Source organism: Camelus dromedarius, chromosome 13 (genome assembly GCF_036321535.1).
Source record: "Camelus dromedarius isolate mCamDro1 chromosome 13, mCamDro1.pat, whole genome shotgun sequence".
Taxonomy (NCBI): Eukaryota; Metazoa; Chordata; class Mammalia; order Artiodactyla; family Camelidae; genus Camelus; species Camelus dromedarius.
The window spans coordinates 49,616,682-49,631,617 of NC_087448.1; the positions used below are offsets into that span (position 1 = coordinate 49,616,682).

A 14,936-nucleotide genomic window follows, 5' to 3' on the forward strand; every position below is an offset into this window, starting at 1 on the left:
GCCAAAAACCCAAATTTAAACAGCGCGCGGCTAGGCTCTTGCGGTCCAGCCCAGAACTGAAAGGTTCGGAGGCGCAGCGGGCGCAGGCGTGGGGTGCGGCTACCAGCCAGTCTCCGCCCGGCTCTGAGCAAGTGTCTACTCACGCGAACAGCTGAAGATATCCTTTCTCTGCAACTCTAGCCCCACTGCCTCGCCATCTTGGCCCCTCCCCGGGTTCTCGGCTTAACAGCAACACGGCAGCACCTCGCAGACCTGAACTCTCCGGGTCACGCTAGCTGCAGCGGGGAGGCCGCTGTCCAACTGCCGAGTTCTGAATCTGTTCGTGTCTGGGCCAACCCGGGAAGAGGATGAGGAGCGAGGGCAGGATGTTGGGAGTGCCAAAGATCACCAAAAGGCCCCAGGCCGGGGTAGGAGTGTTTCGGGCTCTGATAGAAGACAGAAAGTTCTTCCGGCTGCGCAGACCCTCCGAGAAATGTCTCTAGGGAGGGAACAGAGAGAGAACAAGATACCAAAATGTAGTTGGGAGGTGAAAAAAGTGCAAGAGAAATCTGGGAATTCTGCTCCTGTAGGGGGCGTAGCCCTTTCCACGTTCCTGAGCGGCTGCAGTGCCGTCTTCATTGCTTTTAGCATTACCAGGACAGCAAAGTAGAGGAGGCAGAGAAAAGGAATCAGGAGATAACATCGCTCTGAGGAAGCCCCCAACTATCCACCGTCCAGCTCACCCCCCGCTCAGTCGCGTAAGAGCTTTTACTTATTGATGGCTGGAACTGCATTTTTTGCGCACTGGCAACTCCAGAGCTCCTCCGTCATCCTCCCCAACTCCCAGTGCCCACCGAGCTTCCTCCTGTTTGATCTTCCTACTCTGGGGGGACTCCCACACCTCTTCTGAAAAGACCCCAGAACACATTCCCTCGGGTTTGATGGAAAGAAAAAACACAGCTAGGATACTGACAGCCTAATCAGGATTCAGGATAATCAGGACTCAGAAGAACGTTTACTAAATGCAGTTTGCTTATCAAAACCACCACCTTAAAAAACAAAAACTAAAAAACTCCCAGTGCATGACTTTTGTTTTTACCTCTCCTCCGTGGTGTGTACTTGCATAGCCTGTTCAATAAAGCTCCCCAGTAAGAATCGGTAAGAATCTGTCTTGCTCCTGCTTGCAGCCCCATCTCCCTAGTTTTTAGATGCTGGAAGGGGGATACCTGTGGGGGAAGTGCAATGCCTGGCCTGCCCAGCACAGAGCTGGCATTGCCGAAGGTCCACACTTTCCTAGGCAGATGGTTAAGTTCCCCCAGGTTCATGCCAGGTTTCAACGTCATGCTGTGATTTTGTTCTTCTGGAACGGGATGAGTGTTGCTTCCCAGAGCGGCCCTATTAGAACAGAAAGAAAATCCTCTAAATAGGCGGAACAAGGCATCAGGAGGGAAAGTTCTTTAAATGCACTTTAATACGAGCCGGGTATTGTGTGGAATTCAGCGCCCATCACCGTTTAGCCGGAGAGTTATGGCAGTGATTGGGGATGAATAGAGGAACATAATGGATACATGTGGCGTTTGCTCATTATATTCAAGTTAGCCCAACTCCGCTGTGGAAACTGTTCAACTTTCTCTCCCCTTAGCTTGTCACAGTTAAATAATACAGACATTGGGGCCTCCAATGGGATCGCCTACCACGCCATTCTATTTCCACTACTAACGAGGGCTTCATAAGCCTTTGATACAGTCTGATCTTTGAAACCTTTCCAAATCTCCTCAAGCTTATGCTAAATCCTATTTGGAACTTTTTTTTCCTTGCCTGCTAGCGCCCCAGGCTTAAGAAAGCCATTTGGACAGTGACATGCATACTAACACGTCGCAGAGCTCTTTTCTGAAAGGGAAGTGGCAGCTCTGATCACCGGGGCTCACAAGACCAAAACACAATTGCATACACAAATTTGAATAAAATCAATTTTCCTTTATCCTTCGGGCTCGTAAACAGAGAGGTTATTTCCGAGCGCCGTGGGAAGCTGGGAAAGAAGGCGAACTGAGCTGAGCGTCAATTGGCAGAGTAAGTCTGTGGAGAGGGGCCCGCAAGTGGTTTAAAAACCTCCTAGGTGCAAAACGCAGACAGTGGGTGTGGGGTCCCGAGCCACTGGGGTGAAATTCCAGGATATTTGCTCTCAGTTCAAGCGGTCGGCACGGGAGGGGCGCATTTACAAAACCAGCCGCTCCGTTAACGCCCGGCGACCTGTGCTAACTCCTGCACACGCAAGGCAAAAGCAAAGAGAAAAAAGAAAAAGGAGTTAAAGAAACAAAGGAAAGATTCCTTAATTTCCTTTTCTTGTTTTGCCCTCTAAGCCTTTCCACATTAAAGGGATTGTCAGAGGCTGGCGTAGGAGCTGCGCGAGGGCCAGGCCGCCATTGGCTGCTCGGTTCGGATGATTTGCATACCGGTGGCTATAAAAGCGGAGGCGGCGCGCTGCCGCGCAGCTCCAGCCAGAAGAGGGGAGGGGAAGGTGCCGAGTGTGGGCGGGTCCCCGAGTCCTCAGAGCCCGCCGGAACCTCCGAGCTGCAGCCCGCAGACTTCTCCCGCATAGGGCTCGCGAAGAGCGTGCTCTGAGGCGCCTGGGATCCACACCCGGACTTGCAAACCAGAGAGGAATCGTTCCCTCAGCCTTTTGGAATAGCGCTTCGGGCTTGGCAACATGAGTCCAGCGAGGCGCGGGGGCAGCCCCTGCCTTTTCCCCTTGCAGCTTTTCAGCCTCTGCTGGGTGCTGTCAGTGGCCCAGAGCAAGACAGTGCGATACAGCACCTTCGAGGAGGATGCCCCCGGCACGGTCATCGGGACCCTGGCTGAAGACCTGCATATGAAAGTGTCCGGAGACACAAGCTTCCGCCTGATGAAGCAGTTCAACAGCTCGCTGATTCGGGTGCGCGAGGGCGACGGGCAGCTGACCGTCGGAGACACGGGCCTGGACCGCGAGCGGCTGTGCGGCCAAGCCCCACAGTGCGTGTTGGCCTTCGACGTGGTCAGCTTCTCGCAGGAGCAGTTCCGGCTGGTGCACGTGGAGGTGGAGGTGAGGGACATCAACGACCACGCGCCGCGCTTTCCCCGGGCCCAGATCCCCGTGGAGGTGTCGGAGGGTGCGGCCGTGGGCACGCGCATCCCGCTGGAGGTGCCGGTGGACGAGGACGTGGGCGCCAACGGGCTGCAGAGCGTGCGTCTGGCCGAGCCGCACAGCCCCTTCCGCGTGGAGCTGCAGACGCGAGCGGACGGCGCCCAGTGCGCGGACCTGGTGCTGCTGCAGGAGCTGGACCGCGAGAGCCAGGCCGCTTACAGCCTGGAGCTAGTGGCCCAGGACGGGGGCCGCCCGCCGCGCTCCGCCACGGCTGCCCTCAGCGTGCGCGTGCTGGACGCCAACGACCACAGTCCGGCCTTCCCGCAGGGCGCCGTGGCCGAGGTGGAGCTGGCAGAGGACGCACCGGTGGGCTCTCTGCTACTCGACCTGGACGCAGCCGACCCCGACGAAGGCCCCAACGGCGACGTGGTGTTCGCCTTCGGCGCCCGCACCCCGCCCGAGGCTCGCCGCCTCTTCCGCCTCGACCCGCGCTCGGGCCGTCTCACCCTGGCCGGGCCCGTGGACTACGAGCGCCAGGACACTTACGAACTGGACGTGCGGGCGCAGGACCGCGGCCCCGGGCCGCTCGCAGCCACTTGCAAGGTCATCGTGCGCATCCGCGACGTGAATGACAACGCACCTGACATCGCCATCACCCCCCTGGCCGCCCCGGGCGCGCCTGCCGCCTCTTCCTTCGCCCCCGCCGCCGCCGCTCTCGGGGGAGCGGACGCGACCTCGTCGACCGGGCCCGGGACGCCAGAAGCTGGCGCCATCTCACTGGTGCCAGAGGGGGCGGCGCGCGAGAGCCTGGTGGCGCTGGTCAGCACCTCGGACAGGGACTCGGGCGCCAACGGGCAGGTGCGCTGCGCCCTCTATGGGCACGAGCACTTCCGGCTGCAGCCGGCCTACGCCGGCAGCTACCTGGTGGTGACTGCTGCGTCCCTGGACCGCGAGCGCATCGCCGAGTACAACCTGACGCTGGTGGCCGAGGACCGCGGCGCGCCCCCACTACGCACTGTGCGGCCCTACACCGTGCGCGTGAGCGACGAGAACGACAACGCGCCGCTCTTCACGCGGCCGGTCTATGAGGTATCAGTCCGTGAGAACAACCCGCCAGGAGCCTACTTGGCCACGGTGGCCGCCAGGGACCCAGACCTGGGCCGCAACGGCCAGGTCACCTACAGGCTGCTGGAGGCCGAGGTGGGCCGCGCTGGGGGGGCCGTGTCCACCTATGTCTCCGTGGACCCGGCTACGGGGGCCATCTACGCACTGCGCAGCTTTGACTATGAAACTCTTCGCCAGCTCGACGTGCGCATCCAGGCGAGCGATGGCGGCTCCCCCCAGCTCTCCAGCAGTGCTCTGGTGCAAGTACGGGTGCTGGACCAGAACGACCACGCACCGGTCCTCGTGCACCCAGCGCCGGCGAACGGCTCCCTGGAAGTGGCGGTCCCTGGGCGCACCGCAAGGGACACGGCCGTGGCGCGCGTGCAGGCCCGGGACGCGGACGAGGGCTCCAACGGGGAGCTGGCGTTCGACCTGATGCAGCAGGAGCCGCGAGAAGCCTTCGCCATCGGCCGCCGCACGGGGGAGATCGTGCTCACCGGTGACCTTTCCCAGGAGCCGCCAGGCCGCGTGTTCCGGGCGTTGCTGGTCATATCCGACGGCGGCCGCCCCCCGCTCTCCACTACCGCCACTGTCAGCTTCGTGGTGACAGCAGGCGGCGGGCGCGGCCTGGTGTCGCCGGCCAGTGCAGGGAACCCAGAGCGCTCTCGCCCGCCCGGCTCGCGGCTCGCGGCGTCGGGGCCAGCATTACAATGGGACACGCCGCTGATCGTCATCATCGTGCTGGCCGGGAGCTGCACGCTGCTGCTGGCCGCCATCATCGCCATCGCCACCACCTGCAACCGCCGCAAGAAGGAGGTGCGCAAAGGGGGGGCCCGCCGGGAAGAGCGGCCCGGGGCGGCGGGCGGCGGAGCCTCGGCTCCCGGCTCCCCGGAGGAGGCCGCCCGGGGAGCCGGGCCCAGGCCCAACATGTTCGACGTGCTCACCTTCCCTGGCAGCGGCAAAGCGCCCTTTGGCAGCCCCGCGGCCGACGCGCCCCCGCCCGCGGTCGCCGCGGCCGAAGTGCCGGGCTCGGAGGGCGGCAGTGCCACCGGGGAAAGCTCCTGTCACTTCGAGGGGCAGCAGCGGCTCCACGGCGCACACGCCGAGGTGAGGCCTTCCTTTGGCTGGGCGCCCCCCTCGGTGCCCCGCGGACAGGCTGGGGGAAGGGATTGGAGGGGTCTGGGTGTGCGTGCTTGGGAGATGCCTAACCTGCCGTACCTGTTTTTTTGTTTCTTGTCCAATCCTTACCCCCGCTTCCCCCATTCCCTGCTGTAGCCCTACGGTGCCTCTCCTGGCTTCGGAAAGGAGCCGGCGCCCCCAGTGGCAGTCTGGAAAGGACATTCTTTCAACACCATCTCCGGCCGAGAAGCTGAGAAGTTCAGCGGCAAAGACAGCGGCAAAGGGGACAGTGATTTCAACGACAGCGATTCCGACATCAGCGGGGACGCTCTGAAGAAGGATCTCATCAACCACATGCAGAGTGGTGAGGACCCCTCTTTCCTGCCAAATTCAGCGTTCCCTCCTCTCCCTCCCCTTCTGCCACTGCCTCTTCTCTCAATCTCAGAGAATCCCAGACCCCTCCCCTCTTCCCTGCTTTTTTCTGTCTTTGATTTCCGAATTCCGGCCTGCCTCCAACAGCGAATTTCAAAATGCCAATTCGAGGCAGCTCCACCACTTAAACCACACACTCATCCTGTTAAGTTGAAGGCAGGGGTGAGGAGGGGAATTCTGCTTATCTTTTTTTTTTTTTCTTCCAGCAAAAGAAGCTGAGCTGATTTTGTATTAAGGTGGCTTTATAGGACGCAATGATCCTTTCAGATCTGGGATCAGGGCATTCATATTCTTACACGCTGTCCTGTTCAGCCTCCCTGACCCTATACGACACTTTAAAGATGGAGGCATAGTGTGTGTAATCTCGGTAATCGTCATGCTCTCTTCCTTTCTCTTTTATGTTAGGACTGTGGGCGTGCACCGCGGAGTGTAAGATCCTGGGCCATTCTGACCGCTGCTGGAGCCCTTCCTGCGGTGGAGGGCCCAGCACACACGCCTCCACTCACCCACCAGCCCAGATGTCAACTTTCTGTAAGAGCACATCCCTGCCCCGGGATCCCCTGCGCAGGGACAATTACTACCAGGCCCAGCTACCCAAGACAGTGGGGCTGCAGAGTGTCTATGAGAAAGTGCTACACAGAGACTATGACAGAACAGTCACTCTGCTCTCCCCTCCTCGTCCAGGGAGGCTCCCAGACTTGCAGGAGATCGGGGTACCCCTCTATCAGTCTCCTCCTGGCAGGTACCTGTCCCCAAAGAAGGAAGCCAATGAAAATGTGTAACCCCATGCTGCATGTCTTCACACATGTACAGGTCACTCCGAGAAGCCCCTAAGTTATTGACTGGTTTCAGTGTTGTATATATAAATATGCAAGATGTGCCTTAAAATGAAGTTGTTGGAAGCTATTTCCAATCACATTGGTACTGTTTGGTATTTGCAAACAAAAAAAATGTAGTTAATGTAATTTTTATGAAATGTGTGCAGTATTTAATTTTTCTTACCATGCTATTGACTTTAATTTCACTTGCGGCTTGCCATTTTCTTAGTGTTTTTAACCTGTACATTGTGTAATGTAATGTTTGTATATAATGAAATTTTGTTATATTTTTATATAATAAAAGCTGAAGTGGAAGTTATTGCCAAAGGAACTGTCTGTAAGACAGAAAAATAAAACATGTTGGAATCACTTAATGGAAATTTATCTTTCACCCAAAACAACCTAGTGTTTGAGAAGTTTTGCCTTGCCAAGTATAACTTGTATATCTTGAGTTTGTGGTAGATTTCAAGTTCAATGTTATTTAATTACATTTGGTTTTCTGTAAACCGTGTCACTTATAAGCACAGTAATAAAGGATTTGTCATGTGTTTGAAGAATCTGCTAATTGCTTTTCGTGAAGTTGCCTACAGTCAGGCATTCACAAATAATCCGAGTACCAGAATTAAACCTTCTTTCAAGTGCTAATTATTTGGGCATTATTAATGTTCACAGCAACATTAAACCTGTGGATTTCAAGGATTGGAGCCTCATCCAAGTATTAAAAATTGTCGCTTTTGTAGAACATATTTATCTCCATATCTATCAGGCACTCTATAAAATTCCTGCCCTCACTTATTTATGCAACAAATATTCATGGAGCATCTACCAAAAAGTGGAGAAAAGCTGAGTTTGAACTGTTCATTCGCTAATTAAACATCTGTAAAGTTTTGACTAACTGCAGAAATTCCTCTAGGAGCTGGGGTTCAAGGTTAAGAAGACATCGTCCCAAGAAGCCCTTAGCTTAGATATTAAAGATTTTAATATCAAAAAGAGACTCAAACTTATGGGTGAAATGACAAGATGCTTGGGATGTGCTTTAAAATATTCTGGAAGAAAACACAAGGTTATATGAAGGGAGAGTGCTAAAATACTGATCATTGGCAATCGGTACGTGTGTGTGTGAAGGGGAAATTATACCAGTCTATTTGGGTGCTTGTGTTTGAAATTGTACATCATGGAGGTTTTTTTAAAAAGATACTCAGAAGACCTATGCCTATGTCTTATACTCTATGCATTCTTTTTATTTGAAATTAAAATAATAATAATGAGAGCTAATATTTACTGAGCAAGCTTTCATATGAGCGGAGCTCCTTCCAGCGTGCTCTGCGTGAATAGTCTCATCTAATCCTCAAACAATCCCCATGAGATGGGAACTGTCATTACCTATCTCCATTTTGCAGATAAGGAAACTGGGGCCCAGCGAGTTTAGGTCAAATGCCCAAAAGTCACACAGCTGATAAGTGACCAGGATGAGACTGAACCCACATCATTCAAGGTGAGAAAAGAAAAGAAAGCAATGAAAGAGGTTTTTTTTTTTTCTCTTTTTAACTTGAAAGAAACAAAGAACTAGGTGGAAAAGTCCCCATCATTGCCTTTACTGCCTGATTATTGTTTAGCCCTTTACATTTGTGAAGTGCCTGTGTTCCTTTATTACTAATTATAGAGTGCGAGGCACTGTACTGAATAGAGGTGCCCTCAAAGCTGCCTGCTGAAGTCATAATTGAGACCAGTGGTGGCTCCTAGCAGAACAGCAGGGTGGCTACACACAAGTGCCTCGCCACCCACAGCTGGTGCAGAGTTCAATGGTTTCTGTAGGCAGCTGAGCTGAACATGTGCCTGACAAGCTCAGACAGTCCACACAGACATCAGGTTCAGGAGGGAAATGATAGATGTGGCCAGGTTACTGGACAACTCCAGAACCACGATGACCAGGCTTCAGCGGAGAGACCTCCAACTAGACCTCCCATTCTAACACCTGAAGTTTGATTCTTGAGCCAGTCCCACCCAATGCAGAGCAGAAGAATGAATAATCCCACGCTGCAGCCTGAAAGCATCCCTGATCTCTGGTTGTGTTTGCCTGCTTTTGTCCTTCAAAAGTGAAATAACATCATTCTCATTATTTTATTTGGTACTGTACACATTATTTCATCACCCCCAAAATCCAGTTTTCAAAATCTCTGACTCCACTGTCCTATTTTTCCCTTAGAGAAAAGACCATTAAAAGACTTTATTTTGCTTGGAACTTAAAAAAATAAACATAATTTAGTCATTAAAACTGTTGTCTTAGACAAAAAAAAAAAAAAAAAGAGGAAAGGAGGCTCCTCTAAGAATCAGCCATAGGAACTCAGAGAAACAGGAACTAGATGAAAGACGCTTTCTGCTTTCCTTGAGACATATTTATTCTCAAGCATATTTTTAAGAAAACATTCTGCTTTATTAAATTAAATGAGATAATATGTAGAGCCACTATATCTTGTCTTCTTCTTTTGCCTTCCTTTGGAGCCAGTCTCTTCTGTAACTATCTGTGCAGCCCCATCCACTAAGGAGGATGGAACAGACTCGGGATTTCTGGCCTTGTTCTGACACCGCTTTGCTCTCTTGGCTTCTTCTACTTTCACTACATAGACCAGAGCCTCGGGTATACTCAATACTCTCCAAGCAAGTCTGGCTAAAGTGAACATCACAGGCAAGCTCGGAAGCCTTAGATGTCTGTGATGGTACCACAAATACATCTTTGGAGGTTGGAGGTCTACAACCCTAGGGTACCTTGGCAGTGAGCGCTGGGATATGGGAAGCCACTTGGGGAAGTGGGAGGTCACCTTGAAAGAGAAAACTAGAGCCAGACTTTACCTATTTCACTTTTTTATGTCTGGCCCCACTGACTTCAATGTCCCACACTTCCCATAATAAAATCTCCATCAAAGAAACCACTTCAGCAAATTAAAATGTAAGTGGTTTCAACATCTATTGAAAAATGCATTCTGAAATAGAGTGAAAACAGGATGCACGTCTCCTGATACAAATATATCTGCACATGGAGAGGAAAAAAATGTATATATCTAATCAGGATGAGTTCTGTGCCACAATTAGCTAAATATCTGGTTTATCTCACTTGGCAAATATAAGCTTTTATCATATAAAAATTCCATTTCGGAAAACAAGCATATTCGCTTTAGCACTGAATGCAGTAACAACAGGATCATTGGAAGCCTGTAAGTTTTGAAGGCAAATGGAAGCAAAGTAATACAGCACTCGATGGGACACTGTGCTTTGCAACAACTCAGAAGGGCTTTGAAAATGCTGCCTAGTTTTCAAAAGCTATGCAATAACTCAAGAGGGTATTTATTATTCCCTTTCTTCAGAGGGAAATAATCTGCAATGGAATTCACCACCAGGTTCAAAGTCACCTAATAAGAGAACAGCAGGCAGAAAGAGACAACAGGCTGTTTTAAAAGCCATCATATAAACCACCAGATTAAATGTGCTCTTGTTGGCGGGGGGTGGGGGGGGGATCGTCACTCATTATCAGAGAGTGGGATTTGTTCTCACGAAACTTGTTTAAGAAATTTCAACATTAAGTGAAGCCTGCATAGTTTAATGCAGAATTAGGAAAATTCCAATTGCCAGCCCAGCATGACGCCTGGCTATATCACGGACACCTTGGACTCGACAGGTCCAAATTTTTTATTTTGTCATCCTCTCTCCCCTGCTATCATTCACCCTCAAACTAACACTCTGGCACTTGTTTTAAACTCGTGTCACAGTTTTTAGACCAAGCCCAAAATACTAAAGTCATTTTAAGATGCCACAGAATGTCTTACTTCCACTCACCAAGGTCTATTGATTTCATTTCTTAAATATTGTTTAACTGTCCCTTCACGCCACTGTAGCAGGTAGATGCTCTGCCCACGTCCCCAGTGCTGCCCTCTGTGTCTGGCTGCAGTGCATGCTTCTGGTTGCACTATGGTAGTCTCCATCTCAGGCATCTTCCTCTGCTCCTGGAGACTTGCTGAGGGTGTAAGGCCCCATCCGTGTTGGGGCCACAAATGCTTCATCAGCCTGTGCACAGAGCAGTCTGGAATTACTGGGGGTTTAAGAACTGCAGAGGCAATCCTCAGCCCATTAGGGACAGGCATTGGTGGATAAATAACCCGGCTTTCCCATCCCTTGGAGAGACAACTCAGTCACTTACACCTCTGGGATCAGATCCCATCTATACTTCCTGCACTCAAGTCTCTGTTTCAGCACCTGCTTTTAGGAGGACTATCCAAATCAGGATGGCTGCATAAGAACAAGAATAAGGATTATCAGTTTTTAGTGATTACTGCATTTTAGGCACTGCACCAAGCACTCTTAAGAGGTTAAGTACTCATTAACCATCTTACATATGGGGAATGTGAGACTCAGAGAGGTGTGGTAACTTGTCATAGAACACACAGTTACTTTTAGGAGGAGCTGGAATTAAAAAAAAAAAAAATCTTTCTGATACAGAATAAGGCATACCACCTTATTCGAATTGAACTCTCGTTGCTTCTTTCCTGGGTTCCAGCATTAGTCTCCTATCTGCTCTCCTTGGACTCACTGCCTGTTCCCCTCCACTCCATCCTCCATGCAGCTGCCATAAAGACCTTTTCTAAAATCTGATTTCATCCCTCATCTGATTGATACCCTCCTGACTTTCCATCACCTTTAGGATAAAGTCTGCAATGCTGTTCATGGCATCCCAGACCCTTAGTGCCCTGGCCCCTGCCTCCCTCCCCAGACTGGATTCTGCTGCTGCCCCTTCCTCACCTCCCCGACCCCAAAACCCACCTGAAGCTTCAGCCAGAAGGATATACTCATGTTTCACCTCTCTTTCCTGATCCATCTGCCTAGAAAAACATTCTAATTCCTCTTCCTCCCTCCCTACCCTACCCTTTCTCTTCTCTGGCCCTTTCTTCTAATCATTCACGATTGTTCAAGAATCGCAGCAGTCCCTCTCCCAGCCACCAGCCTGACAGGGCAGGGTGCCCCTCCCTGGGCCTCCTCAGCACTTTCCAAACAGTTGTTCCACTCACCTACCTCCCCACCCCCCACCACACCTGGCCCATGAAATCAAGGACTGTCTGTGTCTTTCATCTCTCTATCCCCAGCACCTGGTCCACTGGCTGATACCAAATAAGGATTTAATAAAAGCACTTGCTGAATGGAATGATTCACTGAGTCAGGCACAAAAGGTCATGGTTACACATCACAGCCAAGAGACTCTGCATCTACAAGTCAACAGGCTCCCCCACAGGAGCCTGTGCTAAATACAGGTCCCAAATCAGAATCAGACAGGACTGACAGACTCGGCATCTTATCCACCCAGCTAATCTAGTGGCTGTAGGAGGGCTTAGAGACTGCAGGAGATGTGCCAGCCCTGACCATGTATAAGCCACCTTACCAGTTGAAAGTGAAGCTCTCCCCCAATCTTCCAGCTTCAGGGCAGTAGCATCTCTTTAGACCCAACTCAAGAGATTGCCAGAAGCTTGTGAGCACCATATACCCAGAGACTTGATGTGGTTTTAGTCCATTTTGGTGCTTAAAGCCACATGGCCCAAATAACCCAGATTATTGTCAAATCTCGACTTTATTCCAGGCAAACACAGCAAACTGTACAGTTGATGAAAGCATCAAATCATTTACTATGCTAAATGTTGGCTTTTAGTCTCTTATTTTATTGACCCTGTCTAGTTTGCCAAATTTTCTCCCTACCAATTCTAGGAAAGTAGCTGTTGAGGGGTGAAGATTTGTTCCTAATGAATGTCATTAGGTCATCCGAGGTAGGGCTAAGCTGGTGGTAGTGGTGGATGAGTGGGTGGGAATGGAATCTCAATTTTATTCAGCAACTGACTTCCTGACATCACTTAACCTCCTTGTGATTCATTCTGCTTATTAGCCAAAAGCCTTTATTTACCAGCCTCACTGAGAACAAATTCATGAAGATTCTGAAGTCCAGAAGGCTTCAGAGAAGAAGGCTAAGCACTGAGTCAGCCGTCTTCCTGTCCTAAAAATATCAGTCACCACTCTGCCCGTGGAGTTTCTCCCTATACATGTGGTAGAGCATCTCCCAGGCCACGTCTACATCAAAAGCTGGTAACAATCACATTCTACTAATTATCTGGATATTTTTAGGTCCATTATGGGACTCAAGTATCTTCATAAATCCTTCAGTTCCCCCTTTAATTGAGCGATTGTCTTACCTCCCTTGAGTGATTTTCTTAAGTCAGGTTTCTGAGCCACATTGCCCGAGATGGGGATTCTTGTGAAAACCAGTTATTGAGAAAGCGCTCTCGGAAGAGGAGAGAAGCCAGCAGGAGACGGCAGCAAAAGGAAGCTCAACACGGTGGTGGTCTTACATCAGCCTGGTCCCACCTGAGCTCTGGAACACAAACTGGTCCTCTCTAGAGGTAAGTGGCCAGCATTTTGCAGCCCTTGCCAATCATCAGGTTCTGGATAGGAGGCGGGGGGTACGTTGCATTACCTCCCATAGCAAGGAGGCTCCCGTTAGGCTGAGGGCAATTCTCGCGAGAAGGGAGCCATCATGAATCTTTAACACCCAGTATTCACCGTGAATACAAAATGCTCGTGCACCATGGGTGCATGTGGGTGGGACGCCAACAGCATCCTCTCTAGTTGTGGATCTCAAATCAGAATCACCTGGAGGTCTTGTTAAAGCAGAGGGCTGGGCCGTAGCCCAGAAGTTTTTGATACAACAGACTTGGGGTGAGGTCCTTCGGTTTGCACTTCTAACATGTCCCCATTTCTAGTAGGTTCTGATGCTGTTGGTCCAAGGACCACCCGTCAGAACCACTGCACTGTAGAAACTATGCAGTGTTGAGCCAGGGCATACCTTCTGACCTGCTGTGACTGAGTCAGGTTTCACGCAGGAGAATTTCAGCTGTAGCATATAATCATCAACCAGCGTCTGCAGAATGTTTAGCTCTGTGATTGTCACAAACACAAAGAGCAATCATACAGCCCTTTTAGAGAGGAGGTAAAATGGTGAATGTGGAGGTTGGAGCTAAAAAGGCAGGAGCCCTGTCTCATCTACCAAGCCATCATCAACACCATGTTCCCTGCCTCCAACTTCCCACATCAGACTCCTGGCCTCACAGCACACAGATGAGGGGTGGAGCAAGAGGGAGCACGGAGAAGTTGACTGATAGCAGCCCCAGGCTGCTTACTGATGGTTAGGCTCCCTCTGGAGAGCTCTGTGTAGCTCTGAACGATACACTTTGTCACGGACCCAGACCAACTGGGGCATGGCCAAAGAGGAAGGCTTAGGAGGTGTGGGGACACAGGGCAATAATGCTTCATGGGAGAGATTTGGTAAACAATCTGTAATTTGCACGATACTCAAAACTAAGATGGGCTACTTCAAGAGGTGGCAATTCCTTGTCACTGGAAACTTTCAAGCAAGGACATGACAATCAGCTGATGGAATAAGGTGGGTAGGCGATCTGGATTGTAGGTTGGATCAGGTAGCTTTTAAGTGCCCTCCTAAGCCTATTGGTTATTCGTTTATGTAAATTCCTGGTTATGCCCTTTCTTTCACTCTCCAGGTGTTTTTAGCATTCTGTCCTGCTCTACCTGATCCTCAAGTGATAGAAGGTTGAGCACTCCAGCTTTTATTCCAGTTAGCTTGCAGGAGCCCCCATACTCCTTCCTGTTCGCTAAGAACAGCTGGAGTAATCTCTGCTTTGCTGGTTGTTAGCTTAGCTGATACGGGAGACCAGGTCTGTTATTTTTCCCTTGTATGGTATAAAGCCCAAGTCTTGTCCCTGTGAAATTGCGTTTAACTTGCTGAAAGTTCTTTTCTAAGCCACTTTCTAAAATATACAGCTCACAATGACAGCCCCCAAGAGTAGATCATGATGAGTGACCCCATCTTACAGGGAGGAACACTGAGCAAAAGATTATCAGAAGCAAGTGTCTTCCCAGCCCTTTCCTTAGCCCTACCACCTCAACACTCTCTCTATTGCTTATTAAATGGGGATACTTATTCAACATACATCTCCAGACTTAAATCATTTGCGAATTGAGTTACTGGGGCTGTGTTTTGGCCGACCTCCTGTATTCACTCATCCCAGACCCACGTTCTAGAATACAAAGGTGCTGTGATTCATTTCTGCTCTTGAGCTTCACTAATCAGAGAAGCCCATTGCTCTTGTCATGTGCTGAGTGATATAATGGAAATTTCTAGGCTAAGGGCATTAGACTCAGATGCAGAAAAAAAAAAATTGTCAGGCAGTCTGATTTACTGTACCTGCAGAGATTGGGGGGAAAAGAGCAAGACTGGGCTGTTTGTGCTCTCTCTTACTCCCAACTGTGGACCCAGA

The 14,936-nt window shown here is 50.7% G+C and overlaps 1 protein-coding gene across 2 annotated transcripts; it reads left to right on the forward strand.

Moving 5' to 3' along the window:
• The first annotated feature begins 2,495 nt into the window (after positions 1-2,495).
• PCDH8 (protocadherin 8) lies at positions 2,496-7,130 on the forward strand. 2 transcript variants are annotated; one of them, XM_031466092.2, is made up of 3 exons: positions 2,496-5,311; positions 5,480-5,687; positions 6,161-7,130. In XM_031466092.2, exons 1-3 carry the CDS (start codon positions 2,687-2,689, stop codon positions 6,535-6,537), a joined length of 3,210 nt encoding a protein of 1,069 aa, XP_031321952.1. In that variant the 5' UTR covers positions 2,496-2,686; the 3' UTR covers positions 6,538-7,130. The 2 variants fall into 2 exon arrangements, with proteins under 2 accessions (XP_031321952.1, XP_031321953.1); XM_031466093.2 differs by having other exon boundaries at positions 2,496-5,020; positions 6,161-7,115.
• The last annotated feature ends 7,806 nt before the right edge of the window (positions 7,131-14,936 follow it).

Coding starts and splice junctions, on each gene's coding strand:
- PCDH8 (XM_031466092.2), top strand. CDS start 2,687: ATGAGTCCAGCGAGGCGCGGGGGCAGCCCCTGCCTTTTCCCCTTGCAG. Junction 5,312..5,479: donor TCCACGGCGCACACGCCGAG/GTGAGGCCTTCC, acceptor TCCCTGCTGTAG/CCCTACGGTGCCTCTCCTGG. Junction 5,688..6,160: donor CATCAACCACATGCAGAGTG/GTGAGGACCCCT, acceptor CTTTTATGTTAG/GACTGTGGGCGTGCACCGCG.